Below are 20,842 nucleotides of genomic sequence, written 5' to 3'. Positions count from 1 at the left end.
GCAAAAGTGTTTCCACGTTTAGAACAGCCCTTAACATTAACACTCAGATAACAGTCGGCCTTTCAGCGCATTTCCTCATTCTTTCTGTCATTCTTTCTTGTTTTTCCCATTCAATGGTTGTGAACTTAGGAAAAATAAACATCTAAGACGCAGACTATCCCAAGCATGAGGATTTTGAAAGGAGAAATGGGAGAAAGAGCCAAGCCCCTTTCGTTTTTAAAATCTCCTCTCCCTTCAAACATTGGATAGCGCCTGATCCATCGGATCAATCGGATCAATCACTGTCCACTGGATACGTATTAGGTCTGTTAGGGAGATCAGTTGCTTTATACACTGGATAGAGATTTATCCACGTGCGGAGGTTCATACTATCCGATCCAAATTTGGTGTACAATGCCTTGTAACGACCAATTAATTTTACTTGTGCTGAATGTGCATCATGTCGCAGTTTTGTTGCACCGGGCATGGTTGCAACACAAGGTGCACGAAAGGTTACCAATTATAAGAACCTCCACGATTCTTTATGCGGAAAATCTCGACTTTTTCGTCTACGTAGAGCGCTATTTTCCCGAGCTGCTGAAAAGACGCTGTCATAACGTGACGTCAACCGTCCAAGAATTTTTGTCATTTTACGATTGACGTCAATCGTAAAATGATAGAATAATTTTGTCATAGCTTCCAAATTTAGCGAGTGACTGGTTGTTCAGAATTAGAATTAACCAGCGGATTAAGCCAGTCAGTACCGGAGAAACTTTGAATAATTAATAAACATTACTAGTCACTCAAAATATTTCGCCGTTTCCAGTTGGCTCAAATCCCCTAATCCTTCATAGCCAGCAGTATACGGAAGACGATTGCGATATCCTCCAAATGGCGTCAAAACAAGAAAGGACGAGGTTGAGCAAAATATCGTGATTTGTCAGTGGCGAGCAGATTGAAGAGACACTAATAAATCACGACATTTTTCGATAACCGAGTTCAATAATTGCTTTATCATTCAGTCACCGAGTTTGTTTTTGATAAATATCCTCGGGAAGCTGCCATTTTTACGTAAGATCGATCGCAATAGGGAGAAAGGCGTGGTTTCTTTTACGCATCAGCAGAATATTTTTGCAGCCGAACACCTCAGCCAAACACTTGGCCAAACACAGTTGGACGACATTGCGCATAAGCAACCGAGAAACACTGGGGACGGGGTTGTGCGAGTTCAGTTGTTTTGGTTGACTTGGAGAATATGGCGGAAAGTTGCTTACGTTTTCGGAGGAAGAAATAGCGAGATTTTTACCTGAAAATATAACAAGAGCAACAAAACTTCAACTCGACGTATGCCAACTGCAATTTGAGGAATATCAGCTTAACTATAAACATTGCCAAGGAACAGACAAATTTGAGTAAGATTTATTTGGAGTGACCAATACAACAGTTATTAGATTCCGCTTTCTTAATATGATCTAAAGAATCATGCTGATCTCGAAGGATAATTGTTCAGATCATACTCAGCCTCATCAGATAACTGCTAATTATCCATTCCTTTTTGTGTTAAGCGTCGGTTTCGTTCAGAGAATGTCAAGATCGAAGCTTTAATTTAAACCAAGTTTCCTGGTTTGCTAGCCAGACCTTTCAAAACTCAAAGACGACAATATCAAGTTTCCTTTGTTTAATCACTGAAATTGTATTTACTAACATAATACAAAAATATAACATTAAAGAGTCATTGTTAAAATAACTGAAACTGGAGAAACGAGGACAAAGGAAGAGCTCAAAAAAGATTGCTTCAGGGTGAAATAAAATAAAAAGACAATGGAACCAAAGATGTGGTTTGAAGGAGATCAATTTGCCACACACGATCAAGAAATCGCTGCAACGGCAAATGACGAAGCTTGACAAGCATCCGCCTAAAACTTTTAATAAAAAATTCTTTTTCTAAAGGCTTTTTTCCACTTGCGCTTTCTAAGTTCTCAAAACTTTTAAATTCGAAATGCTACGAGCTGTTGGTAACAGAATCTATCCTGAGGTCATCTCAGAAAAACTCTTACAAGTGCAATTATTATTTTCAAACAATAGTTACACTTGTAAATTACATTGGTAAAAGTGACCCTCGATGTGCATCTCACGCAATAATGGCATTGCGCGCCCACTGAAACAAGAGCAACGAAAGAGTACGCAAATGAAAGACTCTATTTTATACAAAGTGACAAAGCCAGAGCTGTTTATAAACAAATGCCAGCATCTTTTTGTTTTTCCCAAACAAGCCATTCAACATCTCAATTCAAATCTCTTTACGCACTGATAAATCGATTTTCGAAACCCTACAGCATTAAAAAACCTCCACTTTCTACGAAGTAAACTGCCCGTAATTCAACAAAGGCGGGCAATATTTTAAGTAATATATATTTTTTCATAGTCCGTGAATTATTCAATTACAATGTAGGAATAAACTTTCAGACTTGCACAGGGGGTAGACAACACATACATGTACATGTACAAACACACACTCTACGCAGCTGCGAGGAGCTGTCGTCTAAAACATTTCTAAGAACCATGAAAGCCTGAGAAGAAATAACAGACTGCTCTGAATTCTGGTCAGTAAAATGAACACTTCAAACATTGCACGGAACTGAAACACGAAGAACAGTTGTGCGTGGACCAAAGGGTCACTGATATAATTCTTTACATCAACAAAGAACTACAACCGTGTGAACACAAAGCAGTACTTTGCCATGTTCTTTTAGCATTTACCATGCCTTGTCAATCCCACGAGAAATAAAATTCAGTCTCATGAGTCAGAATTTCAGTAAGACAACGCTTACCCTTCTGACGGGCGCTGCTTTTGTAGAGTCCGTTTTAAAGTGTATCTACTGACCTAACAGGACACGCTGTTACTAAATCTATCTACATTCAAGAAAACAGAACAGTGCAAGTCTCACAGACCACAGCATGGAATATCTCTGGTATTTCTTTGGATTTCAGCTAAAGTAATTGTGTTTTCTCTCCCTACAGAAGGTTACCTACATATAAGTCAAACTAAAGATTATTATATACTTCATAAAAAATCCATCCTATAACTTTTAAAGTTATATATGTGCAAACCACAGAAAATAATTCACAACAGCAACTCGATGCCTCTTCTGCAGCAAGTCATTACTGTACATGACAGTAAAACAGTCTAGCAAAGTGCTTTCTTAAGCAGAATTCCATCTTGTCTTCCTGATACTGTGGCAAATTAGTCAGTTCTGGCAGAAGGGCCGTCCATTTCACTAAATCAGTTAACAAAAATAATTCTACAGCAGCCCAGCAAAGAAATGAGTAATACACCATGGTGAAGACTACTTTGGTTTCATTACCGATATAACACGTAATAAAGAGCTGTTTTCGATTTTCAGCCGCTGGTTATCTAAGCGTAGTTGCTCCAGCTCCTACAAGATGAAACAGGCAAAAAAGTTGGTACATTTTGACACTAAGAGTGAAAGAAGAACAGAATCTTCAGAGTAAACAGTCAATAGCCTGTGAAAGCAGCTGTCTACCCTGGCTCCTTGCCACAAAGGACATTTCACCAGGAGGGAGGTCAGCACTGCAAAATCTCCTTAGCGGCAAGGAGCAAGAGGAGATGGCCGTATTTGCAGGCTGTACAGGTGTATAAATAAATAACACATGTGTGTCCCCTGCCCCCTACCTCACTTTCTTAATCAGGAAGGATATCACAGGAAGAGCCTTCTTTTCTCACTCTTGTCATCAGTGATGGCATAGCTCTTTCATCTCTGGTCCATCGGATGGAAAGCTTCATAAACTCACTCACTTCTTTTGTAAGGAGGCAGTGTGGCCAAGCGGTAAGAGCACTTGACTTGTAATTGGAGGGCCCCACGTTCAAGTCCCACCCTGACCACTAGCTGGATTTGTTTGCATAGTTCCAAGTTCATATTCTTGGCCACGCTTGTAAACAGCCAACAGATCACCCCCCACCAGATGGGACACGCAACCCTGTTATCTTCCATTTAAATAATTTGTTTTAGCATACCTGAAAAGCCCCATAAGGAGGGACAATTTAATTAAGTACATGTACTTTTTACTCATTTTTTCATTTTATTTTTTTTTGTCATGAACATGTAAGGGAATGAAAAATTATATAGACTAAAGTGTCTCCTACCTTGTTGACTTTATCAAGTTCTGATTTGTAGTCTTCTATCTGCGTTTCATAATCATCTATCTTTTCAAGCAGTTGTTGTGTCTGAATAGTTTCACTATCTTTTTGCTGAAAATATCAAAAGTTCATACCGGTATTTATTACAGTTGACACTCACCTTATCAACACCAATATTGCAAGGATAACTCTACTGTCGGCAGATCCCTTCGTGCCAAACTGACCAGGGGTACTTAGAACACCATTTACAAAAAAAGCTTGAGTTTGATCGTCCGGGTGAACGTAGTCCTGATTAGGACTGATGTTGTTGACAGTGCCTCACGTTTCGACAACCTGTGCAGCAGTCATCTTCAGAGTCAAAGTGAGTTGTATCACGTCAGTTGATGGTATTATACTCTGGTTATTGCTCTGATTGGTCAGTTACGTTGCGATGTTATTGGTCATCTGTCAGTTAAGCCTTGATGTTATTGGCTATGAAGACTCATAATCAGTAATTGGTGCGTTTCGATCCATCTATTGTCACAGTTAAACAGTCGTCTATTGTTGTCAGTCACTGTCAACAACAACAGTCCTATTGAGGACTACGGTCACCCGGACGATCCAACTCAACCTTTCACAATACCATTTACACTGGAAAACTAGAAATTCTCATGGGAAAATCAAATGGTTTGCACCATTCTCTTTGAGAAGCTTCAGAAAACATGGACTGTGAATTGAGGTGATGCAATTTCCCATTCTTTTAGACAAGTTATGTTCAGCTGATTTGGATATACATGTATTTTGTAGCGGGTCATTCTCCCTGCGCATCAAATTTTATAGTTTTACGTTTATGCACAAGACTTCCACTCGTGTGGTTTGGGTAAATGGCAAACTCCCAAGGTTTCATAAACTGTTTACCTTTGCCAAGGCGAATATAGAAACATTTGGCAACTAACAATGGAGCAAAAGTCACTAATTTGATGACCTGTGTTTCATGGTAATCTACACAGTATTGACTGACAAAACAGATAGTCTGGTTAACTTTTCACAAAGACAACAAAAAGTTCACTTACTGCTTTCTGCTCTATTCTTCTGTTTGATCTAAAAAAATGAAATTTATTTTAGAGAGCAAGAATTAATGGCACGTCTGCGAATCCAGGCATGGATTTACAGAGCCCTTGTGAGTTAAAATACGTCTAAAGAAGCCAGCAATTACAGAAAGCTACTGTTACTACACTACACCAGGGAACACGCTTCAAGCCAGAATGGTGTCCAAGCATTCCTTAGACACCCACTTTTAGCAGAAATTCAAGGACAGTTCACTTAATCTAATAATTATTTTTATGGGAAAGACGATGCACAGCATAGCGTCTTAATAAATACAGGGCTGTCACTAAAATGTCAATTTGCCGGGTATATGCAATAACACCCTGCTGTTACACACACCCCGACAATCCAGACAGCAGTAAATTCCAGGCAAAAAGATATTACAGATGTTTGACTGAAATAAACTCCTGCAGTTACGGACTCTGGCAATCAAGGACACTAACTCAAGGTCCCTATGGTGTTCACTATAAAAGGAGTTGACTTAAGTAGGAGGGGAATTGTCCAGCTAGGAAGTTCTTTTGGTTCCATTTTGCTTTATTTTCTTATGGAAGTAGCTGGGGCTCGCACTCATAGTAGCCGGGGATTTCCCCGGCCATCAGCCCCCAACATCTGGCCCTTAGTGACAGCCCTGAAAATAACCACAGTTTAACTGTAAATCTTTAGATCTAAATCACAGCTTTACCACAGTGGCTCCCCAATTTGTTAATCAGCGCATTTCAAATAACTGGCAAGTTACGCCTCTCTCAGCTCAAGTTGATATGCTGAATTCAATGATGGATGACAGTTCTAATGTGATGTCCATGAGGCAAGCAGGTCTTTAAGTGGGTTGCTTAGTTTGATTGAGTAACAGTCATTCTCATCCCCAGAGCTGCAACACCACTGACCCAGAGCTCTGACGGGAGCTTAAGCAAGAAGTGTGCACTATACGACTTCCACCTTTCTGCGCAGCCTCAGAAATTGAAACACTAATGGTTTTCAGTAGTTACAAAAGAGGAACTACAGCACTTGCACATTATCCTAGTGCCAGTGAGAGCTCTCGATCTGTGGCCCTGACCAGAAGGATCACAGCCATGGGGACAAGAGTTGGTAACAGTGTACATCTCTAATCTACGCTTATAGTAAACAAGCGCATGTAAAGGTAAATAAATTGCAGAAGTAAAAATCATGAAAAAATGAAACACACCCTTTACTTCTTGGAGTATCCTGCAAGATAGAAGGAAAAGAGAATGATTTTAGTCAACTTAATATTATCTGCCCTCACTTAATACAACACCTCTAGTTGGTATAACCCGCCCTGTTATCACCAAATTTCACACGTGATTAATTAATTTACCAAATTGGATTTCAGCAATTCTAAGTGACTAGTGCTAACTTGCTATTTACATGCAGCATGTGACGGTTCCTCAGAGGAACACTTTCCTTTCAACGGTGATTAAAAATACAAGGTATTAACCATGTCTGATCTATACACTGTACCATTTTGGTTTGGATATTTTCAAGCAAAATTGAAAGCTTATCTGCACAAGTTTCCTTTACCTTACTTGAAACACAAACAAAAAACATCAAACACACAAGTGCATTTGCCATGTCTGAAAATACCTAAGTTTTGTTGATCTGTTTTTGCAAAATAGTGTAGACTGGATAAAACTCTTGGAGGATAACTACATGTGATTTTCATGTGCTTTTCTCTTACTGTCAATCTTTGCTCCATAATTATAATTCTACCAAAACGTTGGAGAGAGGGATTACAAGAAGAAAACTTTTCCTATTTTATGATACCAAAAAATACTAAAAGTCAGATGCAGAGTCTCTAAGCAATAATTCACATGAAATTTTGGGTTAAAAAAAATTGGAGGGAACCTAAGATGAGCTTCAAGTAGACACTTTTAAAGTTTTGTTATCATATCTCACAAGCCAAGCATTGTTATTATGCCAAAACCAATCCGGTTAATAAACCTTCAATCCATCAACTTGAGTCTATTTTCCGCTTGACAAATATATAAAAATAGCCAGACAACAGGGAATTGAATTTACCCTACTATTAATAATTCTCTTTCAAACGACTTTACTAGAAAACAAAAAAAATAACATTGATACAAATATCATTGCCTTTTTAAGTAGTTTTCCAGTAGTTTTTTTTGTCTGTGAGTACTCTAAAGGTAATTTCTAAATAAGGCAATGTCCTAGAAAATAATATTATAAAGGCAAATGTTACTGATCGGGTAAACCTTGAGCTATAAAAACAAAGATAAACATAAACACAATGTGTACATTTTTGTGAGAGACATCCAAAATAACACTAACAAAAATGAACAAAATAAAAGTAAAAATATGAATACAAGCACACTTTAAGGACAAATCCAGAAAAAATGTCAAGAATTGAGAAAAAAAAACTAATCAGAATTGTATGTACGAATGGAAATGCGATCAAAAGTGTGAAAAAAAAGCTTCAATCAAAGACATCACAGATGAAAAAAGTAATGTTTACCATTTCTGCCAAACATCCACAGTTGCTATTGTAGACTTCAGATTATCTGCTCAAACTAGACTTTTAACAAGGTTTTGAAATGGAAAAAAAAATATAAACTCCTGCCAAACTTCAGCTTTCTGGATAACTGATAAGCAGACTTCTTTTAAAGCTTAAGAAATGTGATAATTTTCAGGAGTCCCATTTATATGCATGTAAAACAGTCAAATAACCTTGTTATGTTTTGTCATTTGCGATAAACTATCACATTTCTTCATATCCCTTTTCAATTTCTGCTAAGCCATACTTTGTCTTATATTTTCATCAACTTGAAGGACAGCACAAAAGATTAGAGCAAATGTTTTTATTAATTTATTGAGAAACAATTCTTGTAATTAAATAATATTAAGATATGATAAAACAAGCCTTTGTTGTCTAAAACAACTTGTCTGATGGGAGAACCTCATAAACGCGACATTTCAAGGGTGTTTAAATGCCCTAATTTAGATATACACTAGGAATTTCACTAACTATGGGCATTGACACACTTGGTACCCATATTTTTGCACAATTCAAACAAGGAAATTAAAGTAACATTTTCATCTTGCAAAAGTAACTTCTTCTATATCAACAAAGTATGTGTGGAAAACCCCAAAACACACATAGCAGTATACAGCACCAAGACTTATTCTCTACACACTAAAAACAACAGATCATTGAATTTCTAACAGGATTTCACTAAGCATACCTCAGATTGAACTTCGTCGTCGTTCGCTTGTTCGTTTTGTTGTGTGTTGGTTTTCACTTGCTTTGTTAGGTCGTCTTCTTCGCTCTAAATGCAAAACAACATTTACGTTTCCAACGTCAGTTCAATGATTGATAGCATAAAGAAATCAGAAAGAACGCCTCACGGTATTGTACTGTATAAAGGCATTTCTCGGATCAATATAATCGTATTGAGTTATAATGAGGACGAAGTTGAAGCGAAGTTTCTCGTAATTTCAAGAAATGGGTGAGTGAAGAAATGTGCACGCAAATAAAAAGCATAACACGTTATCGAAAGAAAATATAATTAAAAAAAAAAGTCCAACACATACATGTACATGTTTACGCTCAAAGAGGCGAATAAGTGTTTCGATTAAAGGAGCACATTGGAAAGTTTAATTTTATGCAAGTTTGAGTCATCTTATATCAAAGTATCGAATGCAGTTTAGTCAGAACTACGTTGTGAAGAAAAGTCTTATGTCGCAAAAGAATACAATCCTCACACAATGTACATGAAAGGTAAGATTTACCTCAACTGTTCAGGATTAATTACTGACATTCGTTTGAACTTCACGTGTTGAGATGCCGTACTTCATACAACTTCGTTTCTTTGTTAAAACGACTAATGCTACGACTAACTTCACGATAATTGGAATACTTAAATCATGATGTCTCTAAAAGTACAGAAAACATCTTGCCCTGTAGGTAGACAGGTATTTAGCGAAACATGTACAAAAATTTAACACTTAAATTCGTCCCATAACAATGGCAATTATAAGAAACACCGAGGAAATTTGCCACCATCTGTTATATTTTCGTAGACTTATTAATTTCCACTTTTCCTTAAATAACACTACAGCTGGATTGATTTTAATTTATTGTTTAGATTTGCTGATGTCGAATTGCAAATAAAATTATCCATCTTTGGCGAAATTCACTCAACAACAAAAGGTCAATTTCTACTAGTCTAAACTGACTTTTGCGACAATAATCCCCGGTAGGGATTACAAAAATTCAAAAGCAACACATCTCACAAAATGGAGGATGATGTAAAGAACGGAAGATAGTTAAAACTGCACAATCTCGCGAATAATTCGTGTGAACAGTTAAGCTTATATAGAAATGTACATTGTTCGTGACGCCGGAATCTTACTGCAATTACTCGCGCGAACAAATCGGCAAAGTTCATTTTCTTAGCTGTTCTCTTGGGCGAGGGAACCTCAAAGAAAAAACGTACTGGTAAACAGACATAACTAGAGAACATTATAAAATAGTTACTCACATCTCCATCGGCACCACCGGGCATAATAACAACCCCCGTTGACCGCCGTTTTTCTCTCAAATGTCTCTTTGCCTGTCTCTTATGCGCGCTGTTTTCGCTCTTTCTGTCTTTCTTGAGGCTTTTCTTTGGCGATGTTTCTTCCGTGGCTGCTGTGGCCCCTTCTACGGGTGCCTCGTCGTTGGCATGTGTTTCAACCTCTTCTTTAGGTTTCCGCCTTTCTCTTCTGTCTCGTCTCGCAGATTCTACCCGATCGCCAGTGCTTGCGAGGTCATTTGCGACTCCGCTATCATCTAAACCTGGATTGTTCCGTTCCTTCGCTGGCGATGAAGTTCCGTCCATACCATCGCCATATCGATTAGCTCTGTCTCTTGCCCTTCTTTCATTCCTGTCTCTCTTGTGTTTAGTCTTGTGAGGTTCAGTAGGATAACTTTCATCCGAGACGTCCGCCATAATTGCTAACAAGAGAAGCCGTGCAAGGCGACAGCTCAACTTCCCGCGATGTTGCTTGGCGAAGAAACCCCTCAATTGTGTCCGTTATGTCATTAGGTAGCACAGAAAAATCTCAACTCGGGATTGCAAGCTTTTCCGTCTTGGTTTGGTGAGTTTCTGTGGAGGAATTTAGGTCACAATGGCGTAAAAATTCTTGAAAACAACCCAAGCAAGCAGCCAGCGTGCATCAAATTTACCCAGAATTTTGTGATTGGGTACAGCGGACATGCGCAGAGCGACCGTGACCCAATTCCACCCGCGAGCTGTGATTGGTTGCCCTGGAAGACAATATAGCTCGTATAAACCTCACCAACTGACACACCAAAGATGTAATTGGAGACTAGTGAAAACCACATTCCACCAATAAACACATTTCTATCGGTCAATCAGATGCATGCTTCTGGAAATGCCCGAGATATTTTTCTATTCTAAGCATATCGAAGGAGCTGCCACGTAAAACAAGGCGAATAGGTGAATCGGGAACTGCTCCAAACCAGAATGTCATGGTCTATGATTTCATTAGAATGCACTGGAGCATATCTGAGTGAACCCGGACGGCAGTAATTGAATTTAATCTTTTTTGTTTACTTTGAGTATAAAATTATTCTGACATTTGTCTTGATAGTATTGTTTCTGACTTTTTTTTTCAAAGTTTATACTTCTTACATTTAGAAATGATTTCCACTCGATCTAGCTGTGATTGTCTGAACAGTAGATCAGTGTGTAACAAGGACAAGCCTAAAAAAAGATGTGATATGTTAAAGACAATACAATAATAGAAAGGGAAATGATTCAGCATTCTGAGATCCCTGCTTCCTGCTGCTTGTTAGACAGGAAAGATGGAAACAAGTGTTTGGCACAGACAACTGACAAATAAACACAAAAAAGTACACTGAACTACGTCGCTGTCGACTTCGTTAATTGGGCCAGTCACATTCAGAATGACAGAGTAAAGGAAGCAAGACTAAGTACTTTTATATGATTTATATGATTTAACTTTAATAATTATCAAAAATGAAGATCGAAGGGACCATACACGATTTATTTTTCTCTGGTGGCCTCATCATCTGTCAGTAACACATGATTGATGTTGATTGATGTCAAGAAGCTTCAAGAAATGTCCACTGAAAACAAAGTTTTACACTGAGGGACAGAATTGAGCGACATGGAACCGACATTTTTTTTTTTTTAATTGAAGGTAGGGCTGATCGGACAGCTAAGAGTTGGTAATTTACAAATTTATTTTCCCAATATTTCGACTAGGGTATATGTTTTCAATTTCAATTCTAGATCTCTGACAGATACATAAGATATATCATCGAAATTGTGATAGACTCAAGTAATGGAATAAAATAAAATAAGAATTCAAAGATAAAAAAGGATAAAATTAGAAAATATATTGAAGATACAAAGATAAAAGTTAGTCACATGATATGTCAGGTGACCATTTTGTTAAAAATAGTAAAAGCTAAGTGAGAATAGAATACTAAGGTTCCAGCATAATACAAATATAAAATAAAATGTGGTTGGTGGGGAAACAGAATAGACGAAAACTTATTCTATTTTATGTGTTTTATGGTATCTTACGGGTCTTAGTCTTTGTTTTAGTGTTTTATGGTCATTTTCAAGGTGACGTCTTTTTACTGCTAAGACCAGACTCATCTCGTAATTTCTTTAAGATTTAAATTTAGTAATCCCAGATAACAAACATAGATAACACAGATAACAAACGCCCTAATATGCTCGAGAAAGCAAAACCCTGAAGCATGGAAAGTACTTTTTTTTTCAAATGGCCTATTTGGAAGAGACCTCCAATCCCTTGCTTGAGGGTATATGTTTTCAATTCCAGATCTCTGACAGATACATAAGATATATCATCGAAATTGTGATAGACTCAAGTAATGGAATAAAATAAAATAAGAATTCAAAGATAAAAAGGATAAAATTCGAAAATATATACAAAGATAAAGGTTAGTCACATGATATGTCAGGTGACCATTTTGCTAAAAATAGTAAATATTTGACAAATTGGTAGCTGGTTTAAGAGAAGAAATCGAGTAATATATATATTTTTTTATTCATATCAAATATTTCTAACACTTCACTTTGGAATGACCGTCCATCGCACTTCAATTAAAAGTTATAAGGGTAAACATTATTTTAAATGTCCTAATTTCATCATGAATTATTTAAGAACTTTAATTTCAAACTTCGCGTTTCATTCATTTCAAACGTAACAAGCTAGGTATGTTTACTCTATCAGAAATGCTAATTTATTTATCCAAACAAAGTAAATTCGCCACTAATTCCCTAATTTCCATCGTTTTCAATTTTTGGTCTCATGACATGTCACGTGACCACAATGAAACGCTAAGGGAAAAGACGACCTCAAGATTTACTTTTTGGGAAAAATCGTCTCCTAGCCGGAGATATTACCAATCAATCATATGCTCCGAACACACCTTTGACCCAGGCCACATAGATTGCACATGAAACTTGTTACACTGATGTAACAAGTCAAGAAGATGATTTTAAAAAGTAATAAAAAGTGGGAGTCACCACGTTTGTTTTGACAAGAAACAACCACAAGCGCGCGAAAATTCCAATAGCGTTTCTCTTCAGTCAACTTCATTTTAATAATGTTACTTTAGATGCTCTTTTTTACGGCGGTCATCTTGTTATGCGCAGTAAGAGATGCGCGGTGCAAAACTGGCGAATCACTTTAAGCCCCTTGCGCCGTGACTGCGCGTTAAAGAGAGTTTTAATTAAACATCAAAATGCTTCTATTTTCATGTTGTATTAATCCCCAACATGGCCGCCTTGTCACGTGGCTGCAACCAAGAATCTTCAGTGTCGGGATGTAAGCAGAGTAGAAAAAAAAGCTTTTTAAACGTTTCGAGGAGAAAAATTTGCTTAGCTTTTTCAATCTTTTCTTTATTCTAAATGGCCACAACTTTTAATAGAGGGCCCACCAACAACCAAATTATTTTCTCGGAATTTTAATTCCACCAAGTTGTACGCGCATAAATAAATTCCATGTCATCACATTTTATTGAACACCTAAACGCTTATAATATGTTTCGTGGCAGTGCTCATGAATTAAAAGACAATACGTCATGTAATAGGCATGAAGAGGGGAGACATAGGGAGCTTAGACAGGCAACGGCAGCAAAAACGTCGCCCAAAAAGTGAATTCGCGCTGTTTCAAACTTCATCGCTCTTATTCCAACTCCTTTAATGTGTCAAATGTTGGCGATCTTTCAGGAGTTGAATTCTAAAGGACTGTATCTAAGTTCAGAAAAACAAAATGAAAATCATTGTCTTGTGTTCACGCCAGTCCATAAAACGTGAAATTACGAAGTTTCACGTCATAGTCGTGCAGTGACGGCTAGGAAAAATACAAAAAAACGTGATGTACGTGAAAAGTTATTGTTTTGCCAATGTAAACCTATTGCTTCTTTACCGTTCTCGTTGACGTCGCCGTTGCCGTTGCTTAATCTCCCTATTCTTGACTCAGATCATACACGAAAACAGGTCGGAGGGTCAAGTGAGGCTCTGACGACGAGAATAGATAATATGTTAATAGGTATCGAGCATGCGCTTACCATTTGCAAACTTATCCAAATTGGATGGCGTTTACGAAATATGCACTGTTGTTCACACAGTTAAATTTTTTGGGTGACTGTGTCGGAGACTTCATGTTACGTGACAATATAGTGACACGGATGTTTAAATTAGGTCTGGATTTTACGAGACAATGAACACTTTAGCTGCAGGAATTGATTGACCTTTTTCTGATTATCGCCTAGCAACAACCAATCATATCTAATGTATACTAGTATGAAATCGAGCGTTCTTTTCCATGCCAGAGAGTAGCTCTTGCACAACTGCTATAACGAGTGAATACAAGTGAGCCAAGTGATTAAAGACAATCGACTCTACTGATTGTCTTAGTGTAGCTTTCGTTGATCTGGAAACCCTAGTGAACGGGGCAAAGTTCTCAACAAGTGGCACCTCCGGCAACGGCACTGTAGAAGGATAAGAACAACTGTTGTAAGTATAATTAGTCCTGATTTTCTGCCCGTGCGAAGATGGAAGCGACCCAAGCAAATCTGGATATCAAGGTCACACAGCTGCAAATGAGCATTGGAAAAACGAACACCATCGTAGAAGCAGGGAAGGCAGAAGCGATCGAGAGACATCTTTCCACCTTACGGTCCCTCACTACAGAAATTAATCGAATGCGGCTAGAAGTAGAGGCGACAAAACTAGGAGCGAAGGAAGAGACTGCCGACATCGAGGCGTGGAATAGCGGGATTGACGCACAACTGGAAAAGGCAGATTACGAAGTGGATAAAATGCGCACATGGGTCGATGACCGAAAAAGAGAAGCAGAAGCAGTTGTCAAACAAGAAGAACTTAAGTTCCACAAAGCGAAGATACAAATGCAGGCAGAAATCCAAGCTACGTCACACCCCCAAGAAGCGATGACGACGCCAAGCGACATACAAGCTAAGCTGCCTAAACTGACGATAACGAAGTTCGACGGTACCTACAAAGACTGGCCACGATTTTGGGGACAGTTCACTGAAACAATCGATAAAACGAGCGTTCCACCGATCACGAAATTTTCCTACCTTCGAGAACTATTGGACTTCAAAGTAAAAAGAACAATAGAGGCGTTGCCCTTCACAGCAGAGGGATACAATCGGGCGAAGAGTATCCTAAACGAGAGGTTCGGAAAGGAGTCAGAAATCGTCAAAGCCTACATCAAAGAGAATCTGGATCTCCCCTCAATTTCAAGCGCAAACCCGAGGAAAATTGGTGAATTTAGCGAAAAGCTAACGTATTGCGTGCAAGCTCTGCAGACATTAAACAAACTGGAACAGGTCAATGGAGCGGCCTCCATGACTTTAGACAAATTGCCAGCGATCCGTGGAGATCTCGTCCGGATCGACCCAAGCTGGGAAAGCTGGGACCTTGCGAAACTTTCAGAGGCAGTTCGCTTGTGGACCAGGAGGAATCCGGCAGATACAAACCAGCGCGAACAAACAGAACAACAAACAGCAAAACAGAACTTACGCCAGCAGGCAAGAATTTACCACACGCGTCGTGGGTCCGATTTAAAACCCCGCTGTTGGCCTTGCGTGTACTGCGGCGAAGATCACAAAGCCGTCGAATGTACAAAAGTGACAGATATCTCTGATCGCAGACAAATTCTCCTCAACAAACGTCTGTGTTTCAACTGCACCGCCGGAAACCATCGCGCCGTCTATTGTCCCAGCAAATCCGCCTGTCAACACTGCCGCAAGCGTCACCACACGTCCATTTGTGAGGCACCCAGGCAAGAAACTAATCAGCCAACACCTACGAGAGGGGTTGCCTTGACTACAAACCAAGTCGGAGAAGGTTTGTTTCCTGTCATCGTGATAGAAGTCAATGGCATTAAATGTCGAGCACTCATCGATTCAGGAGCTGGGAGCTCATACGTATCAGCGAAACTGATCGAATTACTTCACCTGAAGCCTGCTGATGTCCAGACAAAAACAATCGATATGCTAATGTCTTCAAAAGTTGCCAGACTAGAAGTCTACGATCTGGAATTACAATCTGTTGACCATCAATATTCGCTGTCAGTCAAAGCGACCAAAGTAAACAAGACAGAACTGTTGTCTATTGACAACCCTAATTATCGCACGCTAATTGAAAAGTACTCACATTTGAAAGGCGTACATGTCAACGATGATGACACGAAAGCATCTCTTCCGGTCCACGTGGTGCTTGGCAGCGGAGAGTACGCCAGAATCAAAACTGAAACGAAACCGAGAATCGGACGAGAAAATGGCCCCGTAGCGGAGCTTACCAAGTTCGGATGGTTCCTTATGTCCCCTGGAAAGGAGTTCGACAAAAACATCATGCTGTTTACCCAAACAAGTCAAAGCGACTATGAAGAATTGTGCAAACTAGACGTCTTGGGATTACGTGACGTGGCCGATCATGACCAGGCAATGGTGTACGAAGAATTTAAAGAGCAATTAACGCGTTCGCAAGAGGGCTGGTACGAGACTACCTTGCCGTGGAAGGCAAATCACTCACCACTACCCTCAAACAAGGAAGGCAGCCTCAAGCGACTTAAGAACCTAACCAGAAAACTCCAACGTGAAGATCTTACTGTCGAATACAATGGTATTATTCAGGAGCAGCTGACTGAAGGAGTTATCGAAAAGGCACCCCCGGTTTCCCAGCCAGAAAAGGAGTTCTACATCCCTCACAAGTGCGTAATTCGCAAGTCCGCTGAAACCACAAAGATGAGAATTGTTTATGACGCCTCTGCCCGAGCGACACCCAATTCCCCGTCCCTGAACGACTGTTTGTACTCAGGACCCCCACTTCAGAACAGACTATGGGACGTGCTCGTCCAACAGAGAGCCTACCCAGTAGTCTTAGCGGGAGATATACAGAAAGCTTTCCTACAGATTCGAATCCATGAGAGCGAACGAGATGCACTCCGATTCCATTGGCAGACAGATGGCACCTCTGAAGTGGAGACTTACAGGTTCACACGCGTGCTCTTTGGGCTTGGCCCTTCGCCTTTTCTGCTGGGCGGTGTGCTTGAATACCACTTCGATAGCTGGGCTCAGAGATACCCAGAAGAGGCTGAACGGTTGCGCCGAAGTTTCTACGTAGACGACTTGTTAACAGGCGGTCAAAACGAGCAGCAAACTAAAGCGCGGAAAGAGATAGCGCAAGAGATCATGAGTGACGCCACATTCAAGCTACACAAGTGGCATTCCAACTGTCAAGAGCTTGAAGAAGATAGCCACCAACAAGAAACAGAAATACAAAGTACCCAGCTTAAAACGCGTGGAAAGAGCGCCAACTGTCCCGCAGAAACCGAAGAGCAGTCGTACGCCAAGCAACAGTTGCAAGTCAAGCCAAGTGAATCAAAACTATTAGGAGTCAAATGGAACAAGGTTGAGGACACTATCGCTGTACAGTTTCCTGTCGTAAACACAAGTAGCGCAATATCAAAACGCGAAGTATTGGCCAAACTAGCAAAAGTGTATGACCCTCTCGGCCTGGTTAGCCCTGTGACATTGCAAGGCAAACAAATCTACCGCGAAGTGTGCGACTACAAAGCAGCATGGGACGCACCTATCCCAGAGAATCTCAGAGTACGATGGCTTAAGTGGGAACACTCACTCCCAGACGAAGTAACCATACGAAGACCTATTGCACCACATCAGCAACCAGTTCTCTCATTCGAGCTACATGTCTTCGGAGACGCATCGACCCATGGAGTCGGAGCAGCGGTGTACTCGGTCGTACGCCAAGAAGATGGAATCACACAAACCCTTGTAGTAGCGAAAGCAAGATTGGCCAAAAGAAACCTAACGGTACCAAGGTTGGAGTTGGTCAGCGCCCACATGGCTACAAATTTAGTTGTGAACGTGAGAAACGCGCTGAAAGACTTACCTGAGCCCACGGTCTACGGTTGGCTGGACAGCACCGTCGCCCTCCACTGGATACTAGGAAATGGTCTGTACCGACAGTTCGTCGCTAACCGCGTGCAGAAGATAAAACAACACCCACAGATTCAGTGGAGACACGTGCCCACTAGCGATAACCCAGCAGACTTAGCGAGCCGAGGAGGCCAGGTTACTAATGCAGAGCTCTGGTGGAATGGCCCAGCATGGCTGCGTCATCCGGAGAATTGGCCAGAGAACCCAGTTACAGAAAAAACTCAAGCTTCTGAAGAAGAGGCGAAAGTAATCAGAGAAGTGCTTGGCCTAGCAAACGTACAACCTAAACAAGAACGAAACGTGTTCGACGAACTCCTCGAGCGACATGATCTCCGTCGAACTCTACGCATCCAAGCTTGGGTGCGACGTTTCACAACTCACAGAGCGCGCAAAGGACCACTAACTAGCGAAGACATACAAGAGTCGAAGAATTGGTGGATAAGAAGGGTCCAGTCCCAAGACGCGCAAAAGCCTCACTTTGAACAGACCAGGCGTGAACTCAACCTCGTTCCAAATTCTGACGGGGTACTCGAATGTCATGGCAGAGTTCAAGGACAGTACCCAATCTACTTGCCAGCTGGTAGCCTATTTACCAGAAAGCTTGTACAGCGTACGCACGCCGAAACCTTACATGGGGGTGTATCCCTCACCATGGCAGCAATCCGTGAAGAATACTGGATCCCAACTCTGAGACAGCTAGTTAAGTCTGTGCGATCCGCGTGTTGGGGCTGTAAACGTTTCAGAGCTTTACCTTTAACAGTACCACCCCCTGGACCGCTGCCTACAGACCGCACCCATGGCAGAGCTCCCTTTGAAGTCATCGGAACAGACTTTGCGGGACCAATCTACTACAGACTGAGCCAGAAACGAGAAGGGAAAGCATACCTGGTGATATTCTCTTGCAGTCTGTCGAGAGCAGTACACCTAGAGCTGGTTCCCAACCTGGAAACTAGTACGTTCCTGCCGTGTCTCAAACGCCTCATAGCCAGACGAGGACGTCCGGCTGTCATTTACTCTGATAATGGTAGCACGTTTGTCAAAGCTGCCAAGTGGTTGAAGCAAGTACGAAGCGACGAGCAGTTGCAAGGATTCCTGGAGTCCCATGACATTCAGTGGAAATTCAACCTAAGTCGCGCCCCTTGGTGGGGCGGCCAATTCGAACGCCTGATCGGAATTGTGAAGACAGCGATGTACAAGGTCATAGGCGGAGCTACACTGTCCTGGAGCGAATTGAATGAAGTAATCCTGGACGTAGAGACTCAGGTTAATCGTCGCCCACTCGGTTACGTTGAAGACGATGTTGAGCTGCCCATCCTGACGCCGGCTAGCCTTATGTTCCAACGAACCAACCAGCTTCCTGAGGAACAGGCCTGGAGAATTCAAGACCCGAATTTGCGCAGACGAGCTAAATATTTGCAGACCTGCAAAGACCATATGTGGAACCGATGGCGACGTGAGTACCTAACCGCCCTGAGAGAGCGCCACAACCTTGTACACAAAACGGCAAATTATCGAGTCAGGGTTGGCGACACTGTGCTAGTACGATCAGACAGCAAGAATCGAGGGAAGTGGCCACTAGCTATTGTTCAACAGACCTACCCAGGACGTGACGGCCACATCCGTGCAGTGCAGCTAAGAACCAGTAAAGGAGTTATAGAGCGTCCTGTTCAGCACCTGTACCCGTTGGAGTTGCAGTGCGAACCCACAGTGCCAGCAGGAACAGAACAGCGGTTAAACCATAACGCGCCAATTTTCAGACCGAGAAGAACCGCTGCGGCTGCGGCAGCTGCCAGAATAAAGGAGATTGCTTATAATGAAGAAATTGAACAATTTTGAACTTGAACAGAGTGATTACTAGAAAAGTTTTCGATCTAGCCTTTGATTATTTTCGGAATCGTAGAAATAGATGTTTCAGCCTCCTGAGTATTGAATGCACCCTTGTATGCAATGCTGCATGGGGGAGTGTGTCGGAGACTTCATGTTACGTGACAATATAGTGACACGGATGTTTAAATTAGGTCTGGATTTTACGAGACAATGAACACTTTAGCTGCAGGAATTGATTGACCTTTTTCTGATTATCGCCTAGCAACAACCAATCATATCTAATGTATACTAGTATGAAATCGAGCGTTCTTTTCCATGCCAGAGAGTAGCTCTTGCACAACTGCTGTAACGAGTGAATACAAGTGAGCCAAGTGATTAAAGACAATCGACTCTACTGATTGTCTTAGTGTAGCTTTCGTTGATCTGGAAACCCTAGTGAACGGGGCAAAGTTCTCAACAACTGTAGGATATAGTAAATATGAATCATGAACAATGCAAAGAAAAGTACCAAGCATGTAACTGAACCACTGAAAGAAGCAAGGCTGATTTTACAGTCGGGAATAAATATATTTTTGTTATCAATATTTCGGAAGGCACGGCGCGGCCTTCCTTCTTCAGGGTTTTTAATACAGATGACTAGGTTAAGCTAAGACGTTACAATTTAAAATGAACGGGTAGCGTCCAATAACATGTAGAAATTAAATAAGGAAAAAGTGAACGTTGAAAGCCAAAATAGGAAAACAAAAACCGTTGAAGTCGTTATATAAAAGAAATTTGAAATGTAAAAATAGTATGAATGAATAAAAATGGAAGAAATAAGGAATGTATTACATTTCATTTTTCTTATTAATACCCAAGGGTTCAAGAGTTTTGCCGCTCGCGATGAGGTATGCTTATCTAACTGAACCAAAAACGATGACCATTCACTTCGTTTACAGGCAAAAGGTATCTCAATTCAGTCTGTGTCGAATCACTTCAGGCCCCGGTTTTTCAAAAGTTGGATAGCCTTATCCATCTGATAAAATCACTATCCAGCGAATAATAAGTATGAGGGAAACCAATTATTTTAACCATAGGACAGATTTATCCGTTGGAGGATAGCATTATCATCCACCTTTTGAATAGACTGCAAAACAGTCGTATTTTTCTCAAAGTCAGTTTAGTGTAGCCTAAGAGTAGCATAAGAGCCGAAGCGCGCGAAAAACCCCTTTCTCGCTCTCCGTTTTTCAGCGTCGCTCCAGATCTTTTGTTTGACTGTTCGCGCG

General features: G+C 40.6%; 2 protein-coding genes across 2 annotated transcripts; one reads left to right on the top strand and one right to left on the bottom strand.

The window, feature by feature from the left end:
* Positions 1-1,642: 1,642 nt before the first annotated feature.
* Positions 1,643-10,440, bottom strand: LOC140935898 (uncharacterized). Its single transcript, XM_073385473.1, has 6 exons — positions 9,739-10,440; positions 8,440-8,523; positions 6,408-6,427; positions 5,191-5,218; positions 4,145-4,249; positions 1,643-3,416 (listed from the first exon to the last, which is right to left on the bottom strand). The coding sequence occupies exons 1-6, from the start codon at positions 10,186-10,188 to the stop codon at positions 3,327-3,329; spliced, it is 777 nt and encodes a 258-aa protein (XP_073241574.1). The 5' UTR covers positions 10,189-10,440; the 3' UTR covers positions 1,643-3,326.
* Positions 10,441-14,132: 3,692 nt separating this feature from the next.
* Positions 14,133-20,030, top strand: LOC140935896 (uncharacterized). Its single transcript, XM_073385471.1, has one exon. It carries the CDS (start codon positions 14,319-14,321, stop codon positions 19,584-19,586), a length of 5,268 nt encoding a protein of 1,755 aa, XP_073241572.1. The 5' UTR covers positions 14,133-14,318; the 3' UTR covers positions 19,587-20,030.
* Positions 20,031-20,842: the final 812 nt, after the last annotated feature.

Source organism: Porites lutea, chromosome 4, assembly GCF_958299795.1.
Source record: "Porites lutea chromosome 4, jaPorLute2.1, whole genome shotgun sequence".
NCBI lineage: Eukaryota > Metazoa > Cnidaria > Anthozoa > Scleractinia > Poritidae > Porites > Porites lutea.
This window is presented reverse-complemented; position numbering and strand designations above follow the sequence as displayed.

Bases quoted from the DNA above. Each gene is read 5' to 3' on its own strand.
- LOC140935898 (XM_073385473.1), bottom strand. From the start codon at position 10,188: ATGGCGGACGTCTCGGATGAAAGTTATCCTACTGAACCTCACAAGACT. The intron at 6,428-8,439 runs GTATGCTTAGTG...TCTATCTTGCAG, and splicing joins ACGACGAAGTTCAATCTGAG to GATACTCCAAGAAGTAAAGG. The intron at 3,417-4,144 runs GTAGGAGACACT...TTCATCTTGTAG, and splicing joins AACTTGATAAAGTCAACAAG to GAGCTGGAGCAACTACGCTT.
- LOC140935896 (XM_073385471.1), top strand. From the start codon at position 14,319: ATGGAAGCGACCCAAGCAAATCTGGATATCAAGGTCACACAGCTGCAA.